A 25,338-nucleotide genomic window follows, 5' to 3' on the forward strand; every position below is an offset into this window, starting at 1 on the left:
AAAGAATGATAAAGACTTTTTCAAATGAAGCTTTGTGTTTTAGTATTTCCTCTCCAAGTGTCTCCTTTGGCAGCTGCTGTCTTGTCATAATCATTAAACAAATGCAACAACCCCTTGATGAACTTTAGCTTCAAATGTGACTCTAAAAAAGAAAGACTGGGGAAAAAAAAAACAAAACACCTTTTATATGTATAGATTTTTTTTATACTCTGCGCCAAATAACCTTGGGAGTTTTATTTTCTGCCTGGAGCAGTAGGTGAAGGAGCCCAGCAGAGGCTCAGTGAGAGAGGGAGAGAATAATGAACAGTGAACGCAGACCTGGTAGTTCAATGAGTGCAGATGATGAATGACTGTGGGGAGGGTGTGCAGGACCAGAGCACTGCCACAGTCATTTGTTACTCTGCTGTCACAAATGTATTTTTAATGAATCTGCTCCTCTGACTCCTCTGCGGAGCTGGACCGGTCCTTAAGGCCAGCGTGACCCCAATACTTCCTGTGAGGCGGTGGCTCTGAACATGCCCACATTAGCTCTGGCAGTGTAATGTAAATAACCTCCTTTTATTTTTGTCTTTTTTTTTTTTTTCACTGAAGCTGCCGCTCCGGCTCCTCGACATTATCCTCGCACGTTTCTTGAGAACGAGGGCTGTCCCTGTCTCTGAGCAGGAAGCTCACCTTGAATCGCTTCAGTGTCCTAAGCTCTTTGTTTCCTGGAGATTTAAGATTCAAGCGTTTTATTGCCATATGTACAGTAAAGACACACGTTTGGAGATGTAGCTTTTCTTGGAAGAAACAAAACAAAACCCAAACACCTTTCTCTACTAATACTCGGTGGTCAATCTCCTGAAATCATTTCAAATTAAAATTATTCTGGTGATATACGGCCGCCCGTCTAAATCACCCTGTCGTTATGGCGCCTGAAGTTTCTCCTCTTGTTTAACACAGGACCTGTTTAAAACACCAACGCGATTGATTAAGGAGACTATATCGAGGAGGAGGGCTACCGGCTGATTTCTTGCAGGGCAAAAGCCTTAAAGCACGCTGCTGACGGCGATGTGTGATGAAGAGAGAGGAGAACCAAGAGCAACACCGTATATTTCCTACCACAGCACGTCGGCTGGAGTAGAGGTGAGTGGTGAGTCCAAAGAGCTCAGAGATCGACATTAAGGCCAACCCAGTAAAATTCACACACTTCTGTAATCCCTTTTACACATTCTGCATGTAGATGGAGAAGCGACAGAAAAAAATAAAATAAAATACGCACTGCACACACTGCACACACCGTCCTGGCTGCCTCGTTTCGGACGAGGCTGATGTATAAGATGACTTGCGTGACACAAATCAGCATGTGACCTATGCTGACAGCCAGAATGACACACACATCATTGGATTTGCTGCGTTCCATCTGCGCTGTCACTGTGGCTCAGCAATCTCCCGACCTGGTCATTCATCAAAAGGAGAGATCCTGCAAAAAAAGCAATTCCGCAACAGGCCAAGGAAATAGCGACGATAATTCACACGCTCAGCAGTTCTATCATTTTACCAGAACAAACACAACAGACCGTTGTTTCCCCTTGTTACACACAGTCCATGGCTCAAAAGTAATATTGTGGATAGTTGTTACCTTTGAATAAGGTTTTTTGTGTCAGGCTCTGACAGCAGTGAGTCTCTGGCTTCCATGTATGAACAGCACGTTCAGTTAGTGTCTATCCAAGGGCTCACCTTGGAGCTGTCGACAGCTCCCCGCTGCTGAGAAAATGATATGTGCAGTATCTGGACAGCGGAGGAAGTCACATACCATCCTGGGCTTGTTATAGTTGAATTAAGGCACATCACTCCACGGGGACAGGGAAGGGAGGAGGGGGACAGAAATCAAATGGCAGGGAGCTTATGACGGTATCTCATTGTGGCTGGACGTCTCCGAGCCTGGACGGCTGGTCTTGATGGAGCTCTCCCTCGACTGGAGGATCACCGGTCGGTTGTTCTTGCCTTTGTCTTCGTCTGTGACACAGGTCTGGTTGTTACTGCCAAAAAAAAGAAACAGGATTCACACAAAAATTCAACACAAATCGTGTTGGCACAGCCATCAAAAAAATGATTATTGGGATGCCAGAGAAATGATTTTGCTGGTTATTCATTGTCATAGATCCACATGATGGTTGTTCTTCTGTTGTGATTTTGTCATTGCCATAAGAAAATTCTGTTTACATATATTTGCATATTTAGATCCCAGATTTATTATTTCAGTGATGAAACACGACTACATGCTTAGTTTCCTGACCTCGGCCTTGTTAATTAGATTAGTTATTAATCAGACCCATCAGAAATAACAAGTCAAACCATTTGTCATCCTCCAGCTGGGAGGAACCTGCTGGGGTCGATTTACTAAAAAGTGCAACTCTTCGATTAGAAATACGTGATAAAATGCACACAATCAAATGTAAAATGAAAAATTTTTTACAGATCACTTTTCAAAAAAAGCCTTCCCTGCTGTGTGGTGGCTTATAAATTTACTAATTTCTCTGGCTGATGTTAATGAAACTTCTTTTAACTCAGATATGGTTGACATTGTGTCTAACACAGGACTTTACGTATCAAAAAAACCAAACAACCAAACAACAAAAAAAAAAAAACCCACATTGGAAATGTCAATACCTGTCATGCCTTTCCTTTGCTATTGAGCTGTCTTCATAGATTTTCAGCATTGTTTCTGTGCGGTCATCGTGGTGCTCTTTAGTCTCCTGGAACCTGAAAAAAAAAAAAAAAAGTTTTTACATAAACGTCTTTCGTTGACACTTCTGTAAAATGACATTCAAAGCCATTCTGTATTTTTCTTATTCTGTGATTTCCCCGCAGATCCTGGTGGTTCCTACTCAGTGCTAATGGAAATGTCACAAATATATATTTGATTAAAAACATTTGAAAAAGAAGCTTATTTTATCAGATGCAGATACAGATACACCCCAAATCTGCATATTAAATAAAGCAAGCACACTAATTACAAGACAAAATCCACAATTTGTTTTCTTTATCTTCCTTCAGACAAAAGCTGCATGCTTCAAAAAGTGGTACTTCATATCGAGAGGGGCTTTTGTTTCCTCTCAATCAGTGTAAAACTGTACAAATACAACACCTGGGCTCCAGCCTCTCCTTGACCTTCGCGATGGACGAGATGTAGGGGCCGATCTGTTTGGCGATGGTGGTCAGGTAGAAGTTCTCCTGCTTCAGCTGCATCAGGTCGTGGAGCTGGGCTACACTCAGCGCACAAAGAAAAAAAAAAATCAATCAAATTCAATTTTTTTCACGGTAATTGCAAAACTTCTGCTGTCACAGGTTTTAGACAAACCTTCGTAGATCTCCTGCTCATTAGTGACTCTCTGAAATGTCTCATCCCAGATCTGTGAGGAAGTAAAATAAATAAGCTGATTGAATTAATTCAAATATCACTCTGACTCACAGGACATCTTAACATTTGCAGGGCCCCCCCCCCCCCCTCCTCCTCCTTTCGCTCTGCATTCTTAGCAGCTTGTAGGTGAGAACTGTCCTGTTGGTATGCAGCGAGGTGCACAGAGAGATGAAAAAATAAAATGCTGAAACTTTTTCAGGAAGACCTGTGAAAACCTGACACACCTCCTCAAACATGACTCTCATAGTTTCCACGGTGGAGTACTGGGCAGCTATCTGGCTGTCAATGTGCAGCGACCTGTCCAGAATCTCTCCCATTTTATCCGTGTTGATGATGGAGTGATGCTTGGTCAGGTCTCGGTGCAGCTCCTGGACCTGGTCCTTCAGATTCTGAATCTCTGTCTGGAGTGTCTATAAAATACACACACACACACACACACTATATGTGGCATGACTCTAAAAAGAGGTGCTTCAGTGTCTTTAAAACAGCAGAGATTTGATGGGTGTACAGTTGCCAGGTGAAGTGCATCTGAGCATGAAAGCCTCGTTGCCCACCGGACAGGTTGAAGATGTGTTTCCGGAGGAATTCATGCTGCTCCACTTTGAGGATCAGACTTGGCTGTTCATCCACTACTGTGGAAGAAAAGTTACTGGAGCACTTTTTCACCAACATGCCTCAGAATAAGGGAGATTTATGAGTTTTATGGACACTAAAACAAATATTTCCAGTCACGATATCGCAATGAACTATTTCCTTCCTCTTCCAGAACTCAACCATTAATAACACCAAATAATCTCTCTATCTAGAAGTTTACTTCCAGATAAAACTGCTTCCTCTAGTTTGGCAATAACACAAATAACGCAAATAAGCGTCTTTGAAACTTGTTCCTTGCAAACCTGTGATTCAACACGTGAATGCAGTTCTGGATAAAAGCACAAGGTAACCGCAGAGCTCACCTTGTAGCTGTTCTCATAGTTGCGACAGTGCTCGGTGAAGGGGGTCTCCCTCCCCTCGGCCAGGAGGACCTTGGTGCAGATGTTGCGGTGGGAAGTGGGCCTCCGCCCCAACACAGAGCCCAGGGGCATCTCGCTGAGAGACGGGGAGCGGCAGGACATGAAAAGAGGAGACTGGAGCCTGAAGTGAGGGAGGAGAGAAGAAGTAGCGACCGCCTTTTTATTCTCACATTAATAACCTGTACTTCAAAATCTGACGACAGTTTTGGCCATCAGCATTATCTGTAGCTAACTTCAGCCTCTTAAACCACAGGAGGGTTAGAGCTTCATATCAAATACAATGAACCCCATTATTGACCGTATTGGTCAATAACACCTTTGCAGGAATCCAGGAGCATCAGCTCTGCTCAGGCTGTATTGATTTTATATAAACCTGCTCATATGTGCTGGTCTTATCCAGGCACTGTTCAAAACAACGAATATATATTAATTTTCCCCCAATTGCTGGTTTCCAAAGCTTTCTCCTGCTGCCATCGGCCGAGAATTTTATACATACTGTATACAAAAAATTCACCTTGATTGCTATTATTAAATGGCATGTTTTATTTTCGACTTCATACACAAAATACGACTTACTGTTAGAGTTCCTTCTCTATGTAGAATCAAATAAGGTATGCCTTCAAATCAAGGTAATGTCTTCAGTCAATAAAATATCTAAGTCTACGTCCACCACTTAAGCCTGGGCGGCTTAACTGCAGCTGAGTGTTTTATTCCATTAGTGCAGCAGCTGTGTCTTTGATATGTTTTCTGTCTGTTAGAATGTGAAGTGCTAACCTGTTACAGATTACCTCCAAAAGCACCGAGTTTCCATTTTGCCATAAACCAAATCAATTTTCAATATCAGTGGGGTTTGAGATTTGTACTTTAAAAGTAAACAATAGGTCAAAGCAAATAAATCAGCTCTGAAAAAGGAGTCCCCCCCCCAAAAAAAAAAAGAAAGTAAGCGAGAGAGACAGAGAGAAAACTCGCTCCTTATGCTTTGTCATGAGAAGAGAATCGATTCACTTTGCAGAAGAAAAGAGTTTAACCCTTCACCATCACCTCCAAGAAGTGTGGCTAAGTCTGTATAAAGCACAAAGCTGCTTACACTTATTGCACAGATTCTTCTTGAACCTGGTCCTGGATTCTGGCCAGAAGCTGCTCTGGGGTGTGAACGAATCGCTCTCGAGTTGCGATACATTTGTTATCCAATTACACAATTTGTCAGAACTAAAGCAGCTTCATCTGAATGGAAAGACTTCTGTACAACTTCTACTGAATTTATGGGGACCGTCAGCTCACCATTCATCAGTCCGTGCCTGGTTTGTATCCTGCATTAACGGCTGATGGGGGGGGGGGGGCTTTCAGACAGCAATTGAGGAAGTATCAGACACAGCAAGACATTCAGATGCTCTGGTGGGTGACAGTCTACAGCATGTGGGCAGCTTCTGAACCAGCCCTTTTCCTCCTGTGTCTGAGAGCCGAAGTATGGAATCCACTCGTGAAATTGCAAAGCTGAGCATGTCATACAACCACCGTCATCTTTATCTTACATTAGAGTAAACAGATATTTGACAAAAAGAGTGGGACTCAGTCTCCGGTGCCGCACAACCGGTTCACTCCATGAAGCACGTCTTCTTCCACTTTCATTCCAGTCATAAATATTTCAGTACATGCCGCTGGAAAGCTGGCACATGCCAAATACTCCCGGCACTCCGCGGCACTGATTTTAAAATGATGAAATAACAGTTACCTGGGGGTCTGCTGGCCTCTTTCTCCTTCTGCCTTCGTGCCTATTGTTGATGCAACAGAAGACCTGACCTGTCTAAAGCAAGTGTCCCACTCTCTCTGCCACATGTCATCCTCTGCACACCCAGCTCCTGTCCTCCCACCAGTGACGCCAATCAAAGACTTTGCCTGTGCTACAGCGGTGACATCAGCGCCCTGGAACAAAGTGGCCCGGTCGCACCCTGTGTGCCGACTTCCAGATGAATCCTAGAGAGTTCTGTGAAATTACGATAAAAATAGTGCCAGCCGGCCGGGCCCACCAATCCCTGCCCACTCTGCATCTTGCACTGGCAGGACGCTGAACAAGTTGGAGAGGAGCATTAGAGTCAGTATGCTGGCATTAGTGGGTGGGCTTGAGGACCTGCGAACAGTTGGGAGACGCTGGGGGGAAAAAAGAATCGGTCAGGGGAGGGTGTGTAGATGTGACGATGCGGAGCACGGAAAAATGATGAAAATGGGTGTTCAACTAAAGATGGATAACGGTATTTACATTCACTGGGGATTTCACACAATTTTTTAGAGCAATCTGTTGAGTTATAAGGATGCTCTGATGTTGTGGTTTTCCCTCGATTGCAACAAATACAAGGCCGCACACTGACAAGATGTCAAACAGGAAACCGGATCCAACCACACTCCATCAATCTATCCATTCCCAAATGTTATGTGCCGTGCTCCTGCCCCGACCACAGCAACTTTCTAAAACAGGATCCAGTGCCTCCGTCTCATCTTCCCCGCCCCAGCCCTCCATACAACAAGGTGACTTATGTAAACATACCAGCGTCCAGAGCTCCCAGACTGACAGGATAACTGCCATAGTGGGACTCAACGTGGCGCCTCCCTTCCTCTCACTGCAGCCATGGCTGTCTACCATCTGTACTTGCAAACCATTTGGGGATTTTGAGTTTGGATGCCTGCAAGTGTGAAATGTTCTGGACAGACGTTGCTTTGGCGGAGGGGGGGGGGGGGGGGGGGGGGGTGTTTGGATTTCTTGGAAGAATCCAAATGATGCCATGTTGATATTCAGGCAGTGAAAGCACATTGTAAAACACAACCTGAGAGGAAGGGATCAATTAGTAAATTACATTTGTGACATTTGGCAGCAGGTAACCGATCGTACCTTGCTGCTGCACTTGTAGATCCGGCAACGGAGGGAGGGCAGCGCTGTCCAAGCAGCAGTAAGGACTCTAGACAGCGGGCAAACTCACTTCTGTAGTCTGTGTTGATCTAACATGAGACAAACACCGGCGTTAAATCTGGAGGCCCATACAAATTCTTCTTTTTATATTATTCTTAATAAAATGCAGTATATACAGATTTATATGATGTGATGTAATAAAAACAAATTAACAACATTAACAATATTGTTCTCAATATCATAATTTCAATGAAAAACATACCATAAAAAAAATAAATAAATAAACGAAGGATCACTTTCATTACCATAAAGGGAGAAATCTCCATCTCCCTCTACACTGTCTGTTTACATTCAGGACCAACAATATACATGAACTTCGTCACTCAGAGAGAAGGAGGAGTTCAGACACACACAGCTTCCTAACTGATGCCCTCTGTTGGTTCTTCCTCTTACTAATCACTGCTAAATGAGTCTGTGTAGCAGAGACAAGTGTAGCCGCGTTAAATACTGAATTGCTGCATCACTTGTGAATTCATAGGATCCTGTCCACTTACAAAAAAAGGAATATCATCATTTTGGCATTGTAATCTCAGTTCAAGGTCTCCTTGCTGTTGTTATCCTCGGGCTTGAGTTAACTGGACCTTGAGTTTCTTTATGCTGAAAATGAACCATTTTTTTAAACTGAAAGAAGTTTTTTACATTTTTTTTCTTTCAATAATATGTTGGCAACCTTAAAACACGAGCACTGCGGGTTCTAACCCTACATATATAATGCTGTGATCCTTAGTGAAGTCTCATTTTGCCTTGCTTCTTTTCATGTGCAATAAATCCAATCCATTTACATCATACTGACTTTGGCTAATGTGTATTATATCTGATAGATTGATTAATAAACAAAGCTGCCTCTAAAAGGCATTGAACCCAGTTTCCTGTGTGAAATGGTTCTGGGCTTTAGGGCCTTAGATAAAAAAAAAAAAAGGCTAAATTACTCAGTGAACAAGTGAAACGACCACTGAGTGCTCTGCAGTAGATTTCATTCTGAGTGTAACCTTTTCCAGCTCTGGATCAACACTGTACCCACTCACTTTGCTGCTCTGCACTGGTCTTAGTCGATGAGGGAGCTTGACAATCCTCTTCAGCCGCTCCATTAGTTGCTGTGTAAGCAAGAACACCCGCGTGTGATTCAGTGACCCGTTTCACCTCGCAGAGACGTCATGGACAGCCTCCATTTAAAGAGCAATCCATTGCATCTCACAGTGCTAACGCTGTCATTTCTGTCTTCCCAACAAAACTTCCTCAGAACAAACTTCTCTGTGATGCAAAGTAACAGAATCAGAGACAATAGTGACGTGTCATCCCTAGTGTACCGTCAAGTACCTGCAGAATATCACATTAACCTTATAATGATCTTTCTTTCCCCCTCCCACTCCCTGTTTCCTTCACCATCTTATGTCTGTCATCACAGTGCAGTAACTACATATTCACATTATCTTAAATAATAAAAATACAAATAATAGTAATAATAATGAGCAGAGTTTGTGTTTTACACTCCTCCAGTTGCTGCAGTACTCACGTAGCCCATGTCCAAAAACTCGAACTTGTTGGCTGAGCTGAGGAAAGCCGAACAGGTGACAAGGTGAACCTGAAAGCGTCGGAGAATTGAGGTTAAAGTTCAAACGAGATGGATCTAAAGTGAGACAGCGAAGGAGTGAAAATGGTGTTAAATGATATGAAAGTCATCCGACAATGAAGTGCACTCTTTTTCTCCTCCGCTCATCATCCCCAAAGGGCGGCGGCAGAAAGTGACTAAGTAAGTTTGGTCAGCTACAGTTTTTGTTCCAGTTTTAGGCTTGTAAAACGCAGTGCACAGGCAACAGCTAAAAAAAACTGACCCAAAACCCAAAAGGTTTCAATATTTCAATGTTTAACGAACAAACAACAAAAGAACAGAACCACTTTTGGTTTTCTCATCTTCTCTTCCCCGCTAATGATCTCAACTGCGCTTACACTTAAAGTGTGACTGTTTTATTTGTAAGGAGTACTCACTATTGCATTTACGCATTTACTTAAGTCACTTAAAGGGTTACATTTTTTGAGATGTATTTATAATCTTGTCTAAAAAAAATTACCCTTTGAAAAGTTAAAAGAGGTTTGAATTTTTTTCAAGACATAAGAGTGCAAATTTAGTCCAAAAAAAAAAAAAAAAGTTTTGAGCTAAGCCTCCAAAAATTCTCTTCTCTTTTTTCAACAACGCGTCATATGACGTAGCCAGACGGAGTTGTAGTTGGAGTAGGTAGTTATGGGTCAGAGAGTCAGTGTGTTTTCAGTAGTGTTGTATTGCATTCATTTGTCATTATCATGGCAAATTATTGTGTTTGTGGAGGTTGCACAAACTCCAGCCTGTCAGGACATCGGATACAGATACTCAAAAACTGTATTTTGGGACAATTTACTTTGTTACTGTCCACAGCTGCTGATTGGCTGGTGATGTTCGTTTGGTTTAGAGGGAAAGCTGTGTTGATGGACGAGCTCAGTTGACTGCTCTAACCCTAACCCTAACCCTAACCCTCCAACGACACTCCCCGGAGTACTTTCAGCCCTAAACATAACATACTCGTGTCTGCTGGCCTGCAGAGGTCCATGCTCCTGTCTGTAGTGTATGTAGGCTATCTGAAGCACAGAGGGATTCAGACAGCAAACATCAAATGCTGGGTGCTGTGTGAAGCCCTGTACTTGGAGCCTGGGGGTGACATCCTCCACTAAGGCCCAGCAGGCCTCTACCTCCCTGCAGCACATGCTCTCCTCGGCTGCGGTCATGGCCTCGCATTTCCCACACAAGCACCTATCAAACAAAACGTGGATCACCAAAGTGTTTCTCTCCGGCGGCAGTAGCACAGCTATACCTTGTTATGGTGACGGATATTATGAGTATGAGGCACTTCATCAAGATCATTTTGATTATTTGCAAGTATCAATACTCCTGCATGTAATAGATGACCATTAATAATTTTGCTATTGCTGGACATATGATGGTAATCTGTGCAATATTATGGCATGAACTCAATATTACATAAGCTAACACCACCTGCCCTGCTCTCCTCTGACCATCTACTCTCCCACTGGTCTCCCCCTGGTCTCTGGGGCGCATAAACAAGCTCGAAGTCGTGTGTGTGACTGTACACATTTAACGTTTCTTCTGTGCCAAAACTGAGATCGGCATCAATTGTTTTCCTGTTGCCCAGGTTCACTGCTCTCCCTCTGCCTGCGTCACTTCCGCTTTAGCTTCTTCGGATGCGGAAGTAAAATCAAAGGACTCTACAGGCCTAATTGATATATTTACCAATATATTTTGAAGAAAAAATTGTTCCTATATTATTTTTCTAAACATTGATTCAAAGTGGGGTTTAACCTGCAATATGCCCTTTAAGTATCCTGAGTATCCTTTCAGTATAATAGTAAACACAACAGTTGTGATCATTTGTGACCGGTTTTGTCTGATTATCATTTATCAGGTCTTTGTCAACTCTACCTGGAGGGTTGGTAGGAGGGTCGTGAGGTGTGACAGTTGTTCCTTTAGTGCTTTCTCCTTCTCCTCATGCTGACTGCAGACGAACACACAAACACATGGACATGTAAAGCTACACCTTGATGTCCGTGCCTGTCGAAATGCACGAGGATCCTGTTCAGGAGGTGCATCCACAAACAGCATGCTCCATTTTTCCAGAAGCTAATCTATCTGTCTTCTCCTGTAACAAACACATAGGAGCAGACGCGGAGCTGGACACACAAAGGCTGACATAAATAGCCTTTAAAACCCTTCCAGGAACCCAGCCACTGGAGGGCTTCCAGGCAATGGAGAGAGAGAGAGAGAGAGAGATGGAGGACAGTGGGCGCAAAAAAAAAATCTCATTAAAGATCACCACAGAGAGCAACCCGATACACTCACTCACATGCACAAAATTGTTTTCATTCAATCATGAACACGTCGGCATGGAGCGCAAACTGAACGAGAAAAGTGTTTTTGTTTTTTTTTTAAACATATGACATTTGTGTTGTTTGTACATGGGGGCCTGCTGACACACAGAGAGGGAGAAAAGAAAACAAAAGCACAAATGCGACGCCTGTTTGTCTGAAAGTACAAAAATATATATTCGATCACTCATTAATTTTCCATCAAATCTCACTGATGTGCAATCATTTGGTTGTGCCACAGCTAATTAGCTACAAACCTTGGATGGCATTAAATCAAACTTGAATGATTCCTGGAGGGATGGTGCAAATTTTTTAATTACTTTACTTGTGGGTTAATGTTTTTGAACCAATGTGGTGGCGTGCTCAGATGCCGAGGCTTACGTCTCTCTGTTCTGGTGTTTGTTTTGGTGAGCACTTTAAACATGCACAGTTGCACCCCCTCAATTTTGTTGTGCATCCTTGTGCAATAACAATAAAGGCTTTTCTGTTCTATTCTAAATTAATGGTTTGGGAGGCTATCAGTGGCCTGTTATTGCAAGGTAATTTCTGCGTTGTTTATCACCTTACAATCCCGTCCCTGCAAAGGTAAACAGCTACAAAGTTAGCAGTATTGGGATGCAACTTGCTCATGTTTCAGTGGGCCCTGCAGTTGGTGCAAAATGTACTGTTCTGTTTTAATGTAAAAATGGAGGAAATATGTTGGTTCCTATAGGTTTTCTGCCGCAGTAGCGGCTGTTAATACTATGGACTTGAGAAAGTCTATGATTTATGTACTGCACAATCACCAGTACCTTTCAGTGTTCATTTTCATTGACTGGATCCAGGATCCAGGCACAAGCTGCAACTAACAGTAGCAGTTTGAACATTGAAATCCTACTGAAGTGATTTTAATTCAACATAATGCCTTGATGAAGTGGCACTCCGCTCAAGAAATGTGCTTGGCAGGCAGGGAGATTATTTCACTGTGAGCATGATGCTGCTATTCATCACTCTGAGCACATTACAGCTTGATACAAAGGAAAATGTTTGAAGTGACCCAGTAACAGCAGAATAATAGCATTCAATTTAATAAATATTGAAACACGAGCTTTGTGGCAATAAAAGAGCATCTTTGTGTACAAACAGTAAATCTTAACATATTTAATTTTTACCTTTGAGCTGCTCTCAGAAGAATCTTCTTCCTCTCTGTTAGTTTTTCCTGTCAGATGAGAGCAGAGAAAAAAAGCCTATTTTATTCCTCACACTGCTGCGGAAATGGCCTTGAGCTCTTAATACCTAATGAATTTTCAAGATTGTGGGAAAAAAATAGGTGTAAATTCCACATTGTGGTGACTCCTCTCTTGGACACAGTGCAAAGGAAATACAGTTCCCCTCACAATTAGGTTAACAGAGCCATCCAGTGGCCGGGCTGCAGTAACGACTGAGGAGCGCTACACTTTCATCCGTTTTATTGGTTAGATGGGATTTAGGTGTAAGACTACAACATTAAAGAAGAAGAGAGCAGCCTGAACTGTCTCCAAACCACAAAGTTATTTACGACATAGAGACAGAAAGAATTTAGATATTCAGCTTCTTGATCGAAATATCATAGTTTTGATCAAACGTGCATATTACAGTGCATAAAAATATTATGAATATATATCACTGCTTTTTCATTGTCAATTAATAATATTATTATGTGTTTTTTGGGATGTTTTTACTCTGAGGCATTCACAATGATTAACCATACCAATCATCACAGTTGCTGTCAGCCCAGTGGTGCAAAAATTGCACAGGTGCAGTGACCAGGTTGTACCTAAACGATTCATATATCATTTGTGGTTGGGAGTCCATGTGCAGGTGTCCCTCATATGACTCATTGAGGAAATACATCACATTAGGGTCACCGTGTAACCTGCAAACTGTTGAACAGACCACAGATTGCACTCTCTTCTTCCTCCACATTTAGACACACTTCTCCTATCATCGCTCTGAGGAGGACGATGGCCTCTCGAGTCGAGGTCTGCAGCTCCTTCACCACCTACAACGGGAGAGAGAGGAGGAGGATCACTGTAAATGGGAGGTTGTTACTGAACTGTCCCTGATTTGTCATGATTTACCTGTACAGGCATGGCAGCTTCTTCTCTTCTTAATGATTTTGTTCAGACATATAATCAGCTGCTTCTTTTTGCTTTTAATTTAATATTGTTAAAAATTAAATATATTTGGATATTTATTTTAGATCTTTATAATGCACTATGATGAACTAAAACTATTCTGAGTGCACATATGTTGCATCTTGCAAAGTCACTGCTGAGTGCCTGAATTATTTATATTGTTAATGTTTTTTTTCCCCATAAATATGTAGATTGAACAAACAGAATTCTCTCACCAGCACAGCTTGGTCCAACATCTCACACCCCTGCACATAAGCTGTTTCGATGTCAATGCAGTGAGTCCGACTCTCCCTGCAGCAGAGAAATAACAGATAATTTAATGAGAAGAGAAGAGAGAACTTCTGACAGTCATATATTTTGTGTTGTGGATTCACTCACACTTGCATGTCTCTGAAGCACTTGATGCAAAGCATAGACTTATTCTCTGTTGAGAATAGGATGTAGGGCTCCTCGTGGAGAGCTGTGGAGACACAGATGCCTTTTAAAAGCAGCCAACAAGAGAGTCAGAATTTCAGTTTTCCATTTTTCCAGTCAGCTGCTTTTATGACAAACATACTCCAGGAGACAAATTAATGTCTGGTTCATGGCTGATGTCTTCCCCTCCCGCTGCAGTTTACCACCATTCATGAAATAGGTTACCCAAGAAACTGCATTTGATTGTTAGTGTGATAAATATACTATATAAAAAGGAAGAACTGCAGTTCTTATGAGTGACATTGTGTAAAAACACCTTGTTGGCACTTACAGCACTTCCTGTGTTTGGCTTTAGTCCTTTTGGCCAAGGACACGATCTCATGGTGGGAAAACATTCTGGCCTTATGAGTCAGCTCCCTGCAGGCACCGCACAGTGGCTGGCTGCAAGTGTTACAGAAGTACATCATTCCTTGGTCCTGTATAGAAAAAAGAACAAACAACGACATGACAAACCAAGGTAAGTTTTGTTTTTAAGTGATTCATGGTAAATTGTAGAATATTTCATTATGTTCACAATATATACACAACATACAGCAGCAGAATTTGTACCTTTGAAGTGAATGGGCATCACATTTTTTCGCCAGGATTGTATAATTTCCACCAAAACTATTTTTCCAGATAGTTTAGTACCTTTTTATTACTTTCCTGGTCACAGTTGGCACACTGCACTGTCTCCTCAGTGTCTGAATTGTTGTCGACAAGAAACTTCAGCAGACGGTCTTCTGGTGGGAGAGCGTTATTCCCTTTTACTATGGAAGGATATCTGTGGCAAAAGACACATCATCAGGCAGCCTGAGAGAGAATCACATAGTTCTGAATATCCTTTAAAGTGATTAAGCATTTAATTAAGTATAACGGTATAAGTAAAAAGAAAAAAATGTTGAGATAAAGTCCTTTATCATACCCTGCTTTGACCAAAGTGGGGAAAAAAACATTTACACCATGCTTCTTCGTGTGAATCTAGAAACAGTGAGATCCTTCCAAAACAGTTTTAGAAAGGGAAAATGAATTAGAAACAAAAGCTTGAAAAGAAAAAAATGTTCATGCAGAGAATTGAAACAAACGAAACATGAAGACAAATCTATGAAACTCCCTAACTTAAAAAACAAAAAAAAAAACAAAACGCGAGCTCAAACAACAAATGAAATAGCGTTGAAACACAAAAAGGCATCACCAAATTCAAGTAGATTATAAATGTTGTTTTAACAGAGATAAGCAAAATAGAGAGTAAAATTAGGCTAGAATCAAATGAAAGGTTAATAAAAACTACATGAACATGGATAAAAAATAATCCCCCCAACATAAATCTGATTTTAAAGTCGACACCTTGGTTTTTGCAGTACTGAAGCAGGACCTGAGGGGGCAGCAGCGAGGCGGACTCTGGACTCAGTGACTGCCGTCGAAGAAGAAGATGCGGAAGTAACCGAATGACACAATTAAATCAAGCGTGTTCCAGCACCGAGACATCTGTGAACGAGCGGTGGGGGGGGTTGTTTGCCACGTTTTTCCACGACTTGGAACATTTTAAATAGTTCAAAATAAAAAAAAAATGTCTGTTATTTCCGAAGAAAACGTGCGAGGCGGGAGCGTTTTCAAGAATATCAGCGCCGACGACGAAGACACGCAGCCCACCGAGATCGAGAGTCTGTGCATGAACTGCTACGGGAACGGGACGACCCGCCTGCTCCTGACCAGGATACCTTTCTTTAAAGAAATCATCGTCAGCTCCTTCAGCTGCGACCACTGCGGCTGGTCCAACACCGAGATCCAGTCCGCCGGCCGGATCCAGGACCACGGCATTAGCTACACGCTGAGGGTCGAAACAAAACAGGACTTAAACCGGGAGGTCGTGAAATCCGACAGTGCGACCACCAGGATCCCCGAGCTGGATTTTGAGATCCCTCCCTTCACCCAGAAAGGCTCGCTGTCCACCGTCGAGGGTCTGCTGGACCGGGCGGTCGCGGGTCTGGAGCAGGACCAGGCTGTCAGACGAGCCGCCGACCCGGAGGTGGCCGAGAAAATAGATGAATTCATCCAGAAGCTGAGGAAGCTGAAAGATCTTGACAGCGAATTCACTCTGGTGATCGAGGATCCGTCTGGGAACAGTTTTGTGGAGAACCCGATGGCCCCCCAGAAGGACAATGCTCTCACTGTGTCCCGGTTCAAGCGGACCGTCCAGCAGGACAAGCAGCTGGGACTCAGGGCCGATGATGACCCGGACGAACCGGCAGCCGACGACCTGGAGGCCATGAGGAACGAGGTTTTGGTCTTCAACACCAACTGCCCAGAATGCAACGCGCCAGCCTCGACCAACATGAAGCTGGTCCAGATACCGCACTTCAAGGAGGTGATCATCATGGCCACCAACTGCGACAGCTGTGGCCACCGGACCAATGAGGTGAAGTCAGGTGGAGCCACAGAGGAACTCGGCACCAGGATCTCCCTGCACGTCACCGACATTTCAGACATGACCCGAGATGTGCTGAAGTCTGAGACCTGCTCCGTCCTCATCCCAGAGCTGGAGTTTGAGCTGGGGATGGCAGCCCTGGGTGGGAAGTTCACCACTGTGGAGGGGCTGCTAAAAGACATCAAAGACCTGACCGTCTCCAAGAACCCCTTCATCTGTGGGGACAGCGGCCCCTCAAGCCAGATGCAGAAGCTGATTGAGTTCGGAGAGAAGATAGACAAGGTCGTCGCAGGAGAAATGGACATCCACGTCATCCTGGACGACCCAGCAGGGAACAGCTATTTGCAGAACGTGTACGCCCCAGAGGCCGACCCCGAGATGAAGGTGGAGAAGTACACCCGCTCCTTTGAGCAGAACGAAGACCTTGGCCTGAATGACATGAAGACTGAGGGCTATCAAGAGGACAACTAAACCACCAGCACCAACTGAAAGGACTGAATGACTCATTAATCCAACATCCAGTGTCATTATATTGCTCCATGTGTTCTGTCATGTTTATCCAATTTAAGTTAAACGCTGGCTGGATGTCTTTTTTTTTTTTTTTTTTCATCAGTATGGTGGAGGTAATCCTCAGTTATCTCAGTGTACAGTGAAAATAGATTAAATGTATAAACAGCACTAAAGTAACCTGGTTTGTTTAAAAACACAGTGATGTCGCTCTTAGTGAAGATAAATCCAGTGTCCATTGCATTCTTATTGCATCCCAGAAGATGGCGCCATTATATTTGATTAAAAGTATTTAATTTCTCCTCTGAACCACAAACTGCGTGACAAATTAATCTTTTTATTCACCTGCAAGCGTGACATCTTTGAAATAAAGCATTATTCAATTTGATAGTTTAGCTTGACTCTCTGATTTGGCAGATGTTGACAGAAGACATAAAGGCTTCTATTGTATTGGAATAGTAATTTTCTGAAAAATTGGTCAGAGGTACAGCCAGAATATCTGCTTTATAATGAACAGACTTTTAAAAAATGTCAATACCTCTGAATTGTGAGTGTATCCATAGATTTACGGAACAATCTCAGTTTCATGAATGGGTGAAAAATGACATTTCATGGGTTCCAAAGTGGCATCTTTGTTTATTTTATCATGGAGCATGTTTTTTTAGCCACCAATCCAAACACCAAGTGCGACACAGTATTACGGCCATTTCAGATCATCATTACTACCTGACTGAATATTTTGATTATTGAAATAGATTCTGACTCATTTTAAAAAATGACTGTTAGATAAGAGCAAATAAACAATTGCAAATCCAATGGGTTTTTTTTTCCCCCAAACATTGGTCACACAGGTCTGTTTCGTTTAAATATTAGGCAGTTCACTTCATTTTCATTCAGTTATAGCAATGCGAACACGTCCACCCATCTCTTCTTTCTCTGCTTTACAAGGCAACGTTTTATCTAGTTTTCATAGCAACGCACAACTTATGTGTTCCACTAATAGCAGAGTAGTGAATTCCTAGATTACACGGTTCTTGAGTGAGCGACTGTTTGCAGGCTGCTGCTGCTGTTGGAAATAGTATCTGCCAGAGAACAGGCCCCTGCAGCCTGAGCCCAGACAGCAGAGCTCAGTGGCTCCGTGCCCACTGGGTCATTTTCAAAGCAGACCAACTAAGTGTTCCCTTTTCCCCTCCTTTCTCAGTAGCTTGAGGTATTTATAAAAGTAATGCTTTCACTCACAAGGAGTACTTGTGAGCACAGATGAGCTATGAAAAAGAAAGTTGGGTTCAATCATAATTTGTCTTATAATTTACTGTGGAAGTGTGAAATAAATCTGGGTCCGTGTGGATTCAAACATTTAGATCTTCAGAATTTGCAGCGTTGTATGATATATATGTGTCTTTAGGCAGTTCTCAATAAATTCACACCTGAGGTAATGGGCATCAATTTGGGGATGGCATGTTGCTACATTGGTTAGCAGTGTTGCATCACAGCATGGTAGGTTCTGGAGTGAATGCAGTGGGTTCAAACTTGGTCTTTCTGTGTGGAGTTTGCATACTCTCCCTGTAGCTGTAAGAGTTTCCTCTGGTAACTGGCGACTTGAAAACTGCCCATGGTTTATTGTCTATGTGACTGCCCTGCAATAGACTGTGACTGTGTAGATCCTCACTCCAGCACGCCTGATCCTGATGGATATTTGGTTTAGATAAACATGGAACGGTCAGGTTGTACCTGGCACAGTGAAAAAGATGTTCAGTAATTGTATAGTCACATTGCATTAGAGGTTCATTTCCATATGCCCCTGTGATACAGCTAATACAGACCTGAAGGTGACTGCAAACCGCAGGTCATGTATTATATGACATGGATTCCTATCATGTGTCTCTTTTTGATTGCTCTAAGCTGCTGGCACTGTCACCAAATGCCAGTATGCTTTGTTTGCCATATGACTGGTCTTAGTGGAACTTTCTGGCCCTGCTAAGTGTTTGGGTCAAGAGCTAAATCAGAGAATGGGGTGACCCTGCAGCTGTTCTAGCCACTCAGTCCTGCCCTACCTTCACCAGGCCGGCAACAGATGACTGAGCAGCTCCCTAACACCAAAACTGAGTGACTTGAAGCTCTCTGAAACCAATGGGATTGTCCTCAAATCTCATGAATGAACCAAACCAATCTACTAATCAACTTATGCGGAACGAATCCCTTTGAGCAATGCTGCCCAAAACTCAGGCTTGTGGGAGAAATTTGGCTGCTCACACAAGAAATGTGACCCTCCAAGGGCCATTAAGGGGCAAAATTATTTCTGACTTGGAAGATAAACTGCTCAATCACATTTGAGCAGCTCATTATATATCATAACCAAATTTCAGCATGATACAAGCTGCAAGAGGCTGTAGTTCAAATTCAGTGTGCCAGTAATCCACCAAAACTGATAACAGACCCTTGGTCTCAATATCGTCAAATTTCAGTCGATGGTTGATGTACCTGTGGGCTAAATTGGCCGTGATCAAAGTCACAGTGCAATTTCTTACCCACAGAGGGGGCAGGTCAGACGGCTGTCATTGGTCCTGCCTCGTAGACAGCGGGCACAGAAGATGTGGTAACAGTCCAACAGACATGGGGACTGGTACTGCTCGTGACACAGGTGACACATCAGGGGGTGGACACTGGTACAGTCCACATTACACTGACTGTCCAAACTGGTGAAGATTCCTCCAGCCATCTGTAAACACAGTGTGTGTGTGAGGATAGACCGATAGTCTAGCACATTACTGACAATTGTAAGAAAGGACACGTCAACACATGAGCAAACTGAAAAGCTGTGAAAAGTCCAAATATTCCACCAATAATGATGTAGGCTTAACCAGCTGTGATATGAATGACTCAGGTGAAGACATTTACCTTCTCAGATGTGTTAAAACTTCCCAGAGCTTCAGCAAAAACACACAATCCACCAAAATACAAAAAATAAATTAAAAAATCAATGAGTATATCAACAAAAAAATTATATCCAGGTAATAAAAGGTATCGTAAATGCAACAGAAAGGTCTGCAGAAAGCACAGAGAGCCTCTGTCCCACCTTTCAGTGCTGCTATCAGCTACCCCCTGCAGGAATGACAGCAATGCACAAACTTGTCGCAGGCCAAGGGGGTTCCTCCGCCAGGCAGCTGACAGCACACAGCTAATGCCAGCCCCCATGTGTTGTCAAAGCACAAAGAGGACATTTCATATCAGTGTCACATAAAGTTTGTCTATCGCTGGAAACACAGTTGTCCTATTTATACGATGGAAAATAAACCATGACCAAGCAATTGTGATTCAAGGTCCACTTATAGCTTTTTACAAAACAAACAAATAAACCAAAAGTAGCGGTCTTCATCAGTTGGTGAATTTATTATAGCTGTCATGCAAATAGCTCAGTAGATTAAAATCATTAGTAGATGCTCATTTTATTTGCTACACGTTTACTGTTTTTTATAGTTTAAATCACATTTATCTGATCGTTACTCAAAAGGAGTATAATTAATAACAAAGCAAATAAAAAATAAGCACTTAAGTTGATAAATTGCTAAATTATTAGCCTATTTATGCTAATAATTCTATAAGAAAAGGACTCCAACGAGATTTCTAAATTGATATATATATATATATTCAGCGTGTAAAAAAATAAAAAAGAGAATAAGAATTAGGCTAAAAAGCGAAACCACTGCTTAATCGATTCCAGATAACTCGATGAGGAGACGCCGACGCGATCGATTTTTTCGGCCGCATATTAAACGTCCTGCGCTGCCTTCCCCGCTTCCTTTTCGCTGAATGTGTCAACCATGGCCCCGATTGTGAGTACCAAAAGAGTCAAATAACCCGCACACAGACGGTGTATTTTAGCCGGCCTTTTGCCCTCGCAGATGTATATGCAGTCTGTGTATATAATAACGCGATTCGCCGGCAGTTTGAGGCTTTTATTGAGTTTTATTTAAAGTGTCGGCGGACACCACGTTGGGCTAACAGTCGGTGCTAACGCTAGCTAGCGGCGGCTAACGTGGAGACGCTGCCGTAAAGTGGTAGCAGCGTTGAGAGGCAGCTAGCTGCTAAGAGTTTAAACACGAGAAGTCCTTCTCGTTGTGTTGTTGAACTTTGTTGGATGTGTGTGGGTCTGACTCACTTTTACATTTTACGCCTCTGTCAGAAGAAGCAGGTGGTCAGAAAGCAGGGTGGAAAGAGGAAGAAGCAGATCCTGAAGTTCACCCTGGACTGCACCCATCCTGTTGAAGATGGCATCATGGATGCTGCCAACTTTGTGAGTAGACATGAGTGACACATTGCTGTTGAACTGAAACCCCTGAGTGTTATCATGATGGGACAGCTTCCCCAGTTATTGGAAATCATGCTCTGCTATGTGGAAGGACAATATAATCCAGTCAGCCTCGCCTTAAAGGCTCCATTTTGAGAGCTCTCGCTCTGTTAATTTTAGTCATGTTCATGAATATCGTGTGAGACGTCGTGTGTTTGTGTCTGCACCCTACAGGAGCAGTTCTTGCAGGAACGCATCAAGGTGAACGGCAAGGCTGGAAACCTCGGCGGCGGTGTGGTGTCCATTGAGAGGAGCAAGAGCAAAATCGCTGTAAACTCCGAAGTTCCCTTCTCAAAGAGGTACAATATGTCGTGCAGCTCTTCTCTGTCGTGTTTTTCCATTATGCTCAAAATACTTTGCATAGAAAAGTCATGTACGTTATGCTAGAGATTCTCAACCAGCTCTGAGTAGTTCTTGCTTGCACAGATAAAACACAGATATGTTGAATTTAAAGAAGAGTTTATGCAAGTCTCCCAAAGGAGGTCAGTAATTGATTTTACATCTGTGTTTAAGAGAGGAAAATGCAAAACCAAGAAATGTAACATCTGGAAAAGTAATTTTCATTTAATATTATTGAGATTTCAACAAAAACAGACCACTTAAAAAATAAAAAGGCACCAAATAAAAACAACTTTATTTGTTGAATTACAAATTATGATGATTACCTGCTGAAAATGTCCTCTGAGCATTCAAAACCATCAGACTTCAAATGAGGCTGTAAAAGATTTGTTTACCGCATAGCAATTTAACTGTCCAAGAAGCTGCACGCTGGCTTGAATACGGTTCTGTAAATTAAAGAACCAACAATTGTGAAGAATAATTAGTTTCAGTGTTGATAGCATAAGTGTGGTTCAGTCTGTGGAGATGAGGTACACGTGGAATAACCACATTGTAGGTCTCAATTATACGTTTGTGACTGCACTCATACTAAGGATTGAAGGCCTTATGTGAGTTATTTCCAAACTGCTGGGGTACGAGGGAGCTGGATAATGTGATCTGGCTGCTACAGAACTGGAGACATCTGCTGTAACTTAAAGAAAGAAAATGTAAATGTATCTCGGATTTATATCTGAAAATGAGTGTAAATGACGTGTAATTGATGTAAGTGGCAACCATTGCTACAAATACCCTGAAATAAATCTGTAGTGTTATGGAAGTTTGTTTTAGCGAGTTGCATAAAAACTGAATCTGTAAAGTTTTCATTATTGCCTTTGTCACTCAGCCATTAACCTTTAGCCTTTGAAATTTGAAGATTAGACAAGTTCAACCAAATATTCATACTAGCATTAACCAACAAAGTCTTTAGAGACTTACCTTATGGATGCTTTCAGAGGAGTCTGCTGTTAAGTCTTGTGCCATCACCCCAAAGCAATTCCAATTATTATTGAGGAAATTATTAAATGTGCTGCTCTACATACCTTTTGTGGTGTTCCTAATGTTCGGCCTACCACATTTACACAAGTCTGAAACACTTGTGAATATTATTCTTTGCAGTATGACACCAATACTATGATCTAATGGCGAAACATAAAATTAAATTAACGCATCTATGATGAAGAAAGAAAAATTAAATAATATTGGTAACAACTCCTGACATTTAGATATATTTCTCATCAATATTTTTTCAAAGCAATTTCATGTAAAGTCTTTGCAGATGTTGTTTCAGAAACAAAGGAAAATAAGCCAATATAAAACTAATTTCAAGTTAATCCGTAAAAAATGTTTTTAGGGCAGATCTCATTCAGTACACCCAGATTGTTTATCCAGGCTGTTACCTGAAGTTCAGGACCCCCTGACAGTAAACTCCAAAATAAAGAGAAATATGATATTTTCTGATTCCTGTGTGAACTCTGGTTTGACTATTGTGAGCTGGTGTCACACAGGGGATTCCTTCAGCCTGTCATTGACGAGACAATTACAATAGATAGACTATCTTTAAAAAAAAAATAATAATAATTAAGGGTTTTATCATCCAGGAATGAAAAGATCTGAACTTAATTACTCCAGAGCTGACAGATTGCAGTCTGTCATTTTATGGACATGAGAAAACAAATTGAGGTCAGTATCTAGAATCACATTTAGAGTTTTGGAAAGATTTATTTGCACAAGCTCATTTTAAAAACTGAAAATGGATGAAAAATAAACACCTCAGTGAGAGCGAGGCAGAATACCACCACCAGAGGGTGTCTGTCCCTTTTTGATTCCTAAAAGGAACATTGCATATTATCAGTGGAAAGAACTGTGAGTATTTATATTTCCTAAAAATTTATATATCCTTAGTTGAGGCCACATCTGCCACATTGCTAGAATTTATGCTGTTTTTAAGTAAAAAAAAAATAAATAAATAAAAATAACCTTTTAATTTGGGTTCAAATTGGTTATATTACATCTAAGCCAACCTGTTAATTTGAGTGTGTTTTATAAGAAATTATATGATTAGAACAGTCCTGGTTCCCAATGAATATGGGAACCTGCTTCATATTATATGGTTATAATATAATGAAAGTGACTTACATGTCAACACCACCTTCCCGTCCTTTCTGTCAGGTACCTGAAGTATCTCACCAAGAAGTATCTGAAAAAGAACAACCTCAGGGACTGGTTGCGGGTTGTGGCCAACACCAAGGAGAGCTATGAGCTCCGCTACTTCCAGATCAATCAGGATGAGGAGGAGGAGGAGGAAGATTAAAGCCGACACGCCTTTTAATAAAAATTTGCAAAAGAGTAGAAGGAAAAAGTGTGGGGATTTTTTTGTTTGTTGTTATCCTTTCATTTGGCTTTTTTTGTTGTCATACAGCACATTTGTGCTAAAACAAGTTATTAGCTAATTAAAAAGTATCCCAATCATTACACATCTACTGGTAAATTATAACAACCAGTTTTAAATAACTTTCTCTTTCCGCCCATTATCTAAATTGGAGTGACCAAAGAGGAAAAAATAATAATGTTTTACTTCTGCACCCTTTTTAGACGAACCAGCACCCTTAAAGTTAATTAAATGAAAACAAAACGTAAACATAAACAAGTGCAGCAGAACAAAATGAGGCAGAAAAATTAATTGAGCATAATTGAATAAAATGCAGCGTGTGCAGTGAGCACTGGCTGGCTCTTTCCTGACTTGTGCATTTGAATGCGTTGAGAGCGAAGCTGAAAGCCATGCTCTCTGCAGAGAGCTCTCTGTGGGGCATCCTGTTACAGCTGTGGTAACCTTGACAACAGTTGGACCACTGAGAGTCAGGACTCCTCAGCATGCAGTCACTACAGAGCTGTTTTTTTTTTTTTTTTATTATTATTTCATTTTATGATCATATATTTTCGTCCAGTGGGAGAAGGAGGGGAAAAAAGTTCTTAAAATGGAAAAAATATTTTGACTTTTTTTTTTTTCATAATTTTAATGTGTTCATTAAAAAAAAAAAAAAAAAAAAAGGGTGTGATTAGTCCATAAATTATTGATGACCACAGATAGTTCTGCACCCTGAGACAAAAAAAAGAAGAAGGAGTTAGTTCCCCCCCACAGTCAGGCTTGATATTTGGAGTAAAGGTTGCAGTGAGTCGTGAGGCAGCAGAAGTTTCTGCCTCTTATTTCTCCGGACTTCCAGCAGGAAACGTCCAGGCGACAGAGTATCCGCCTGTTCGCTGCACATGGCGATGCTGCACGGCGTGTGCGCGTCTTTTTTTTTTTTTTTTTTTTAATTATTTATTTATTTTTTTTTTAAATTTGTGGCTTTGGCTGTTTTCTTTAATTATTTTTTGTTTGTTTGTTTTTTTTTTTTGGCACACTACTAGTTGAAGTGGTAACTAGGAGAGCACGACTAACTAGTTGTGGGTGAAATTATGGGATGCATCGTCATGGCAACAGACCAGACGTCACAATCTGGGCATGTGTGTTCCATTTTTGTCTTTCTTATTTTTCAGACTGGAAGACCTGGATAGAGATCAGTGGGGGGAAAAAATATATAGAAATGATTTTTATTTAATTTTATTATAATTATTTATTTATTTATTTTTTGTTAACTCCCGGGGAGATAGTCGGAAGATTTACCGCAGAAAAAAACTGCATAGTAATAATAATAATAAAAAAAAATCCCAAAGCGACGAATACATTTCTTTTTCTTTTATATTTATTTTTTTAATTTTTTTTTTTCGGGCAGGGTGG

General features: G+C 41.6%; 3 protein-coding genes across 5 annotated transcripts; 2 read left to right on the forward strand and 1 right to left on the reverse strand.

The window, feature by feature from the left end:
* Window positions 1–244: 244 nt before the first annotated feature.
* Window positions 245–19,553, reverse strand: rnf207a (ring finger protein 207a). Its single transcript, XM_029502028.1, has 17 exons — window positions 19,363–19,553; window positions 14,551–14,683; window positions 14,192–14,336; window positions 13,825–13,906; window positions 13,662–13,737; window positions 13,185–13,310; window positions 12,442–12,488; window positions 10,848–10,920; window positions 8,892–8,960; window positions 8,404–8,472; window positions 7,301–7,407; window positions 4,360–4,537; window positions 3,628–3,813; window positions 3,344–3,395; window positions 3,131–3,248; window positions 2,653–2,745; window positions 245–2,021 (listed from the first exon to the last, which is right to left on the reverse strand). Exons 1-17 carry the CDS (start codon window positions 19,551–19,553, stop codon window positions 1,886–1,888), a joined length of 1,881 nt encoding a protein of 626 aa, XP_029357888.1. The 3' UTR covers window positions 245–1,885.
* On the forward strand, window positions 15,352–17,217 carry zpr1 (ZPR1 zinc finger). Of its 2 annotated transcripts, XM_029502030.1 has the most exons (2): window positions 15,352–15,589; window positions 15,752–17,217. In XM_029502030.1, exons 1-2 carry the CDS (start codon window positions 15,470–15,472, stop codon window positions 16,796–16,798), a joined length of 1,167 nt encoding a protein of 388 aa, XP_029357890.1. In that variant the 5' UTR covers window positions 15,352–15,469; the 3' UTR covers window positions 16,799–17,217. The 2 variants fall into 2 exon arrangements, with proteins under 2 accessions (XP_029357890.1, XP_029357889.1); XM_029502029.1 differs by having other exon boundaries at window positions 15,352–17,217.
* Window positions 19,554–20,619: 1,066 nt separating the features above from the next.
* rpl22 (ribosomal protein L22) lies at window positions 20,620–23,919 on the forward strand. 2 transcript variants are annotated; one of them, XM_029502020.1, is made up of 4 exons: window positions 20,620–20,667; window positions 21,018–21,128; window positions 21,357–21,481; window positions 23,730–23,919. In XM_029502020.1, the coding sequence occupies exons 1-4, from the start codon at window positions 20,656–20,658 to the stop codon at window positions 23,869–23,871; spliced, it is 390 nt and encodes a 129-aa protein (XP_029357880.1). In that variant the 5' UTR covers window positions 20,620–20,655; the 3' UTR covers window positions 23,872–23,919. The 2 variants fall into 2 exon arrangements, with proteins under 2 accessions (XP_029357880.1, XP_029357881.1); XM_029502021.1 differs by having other exon boundaries at window positions 20,656–20,667; window positions 21,021–21,128.
* Window positions 23,920–25,338: the final 1,419 nt, after the last annotated feature.

This window comes from Echeneis naucrates, chromosome 5 (genome assembly GCF_900963305.1).
Source record: "Echeneis naucrates chromosome 5, fEcheNa1.1, whole genome shotgun sequence".
Classification (NCBI taxonomy): Eukaryota; Metazoa; Chordata; class Actinopteri; order Carangiformes; family Echeneidae; genus Echeneis; species Echeneis naucrates.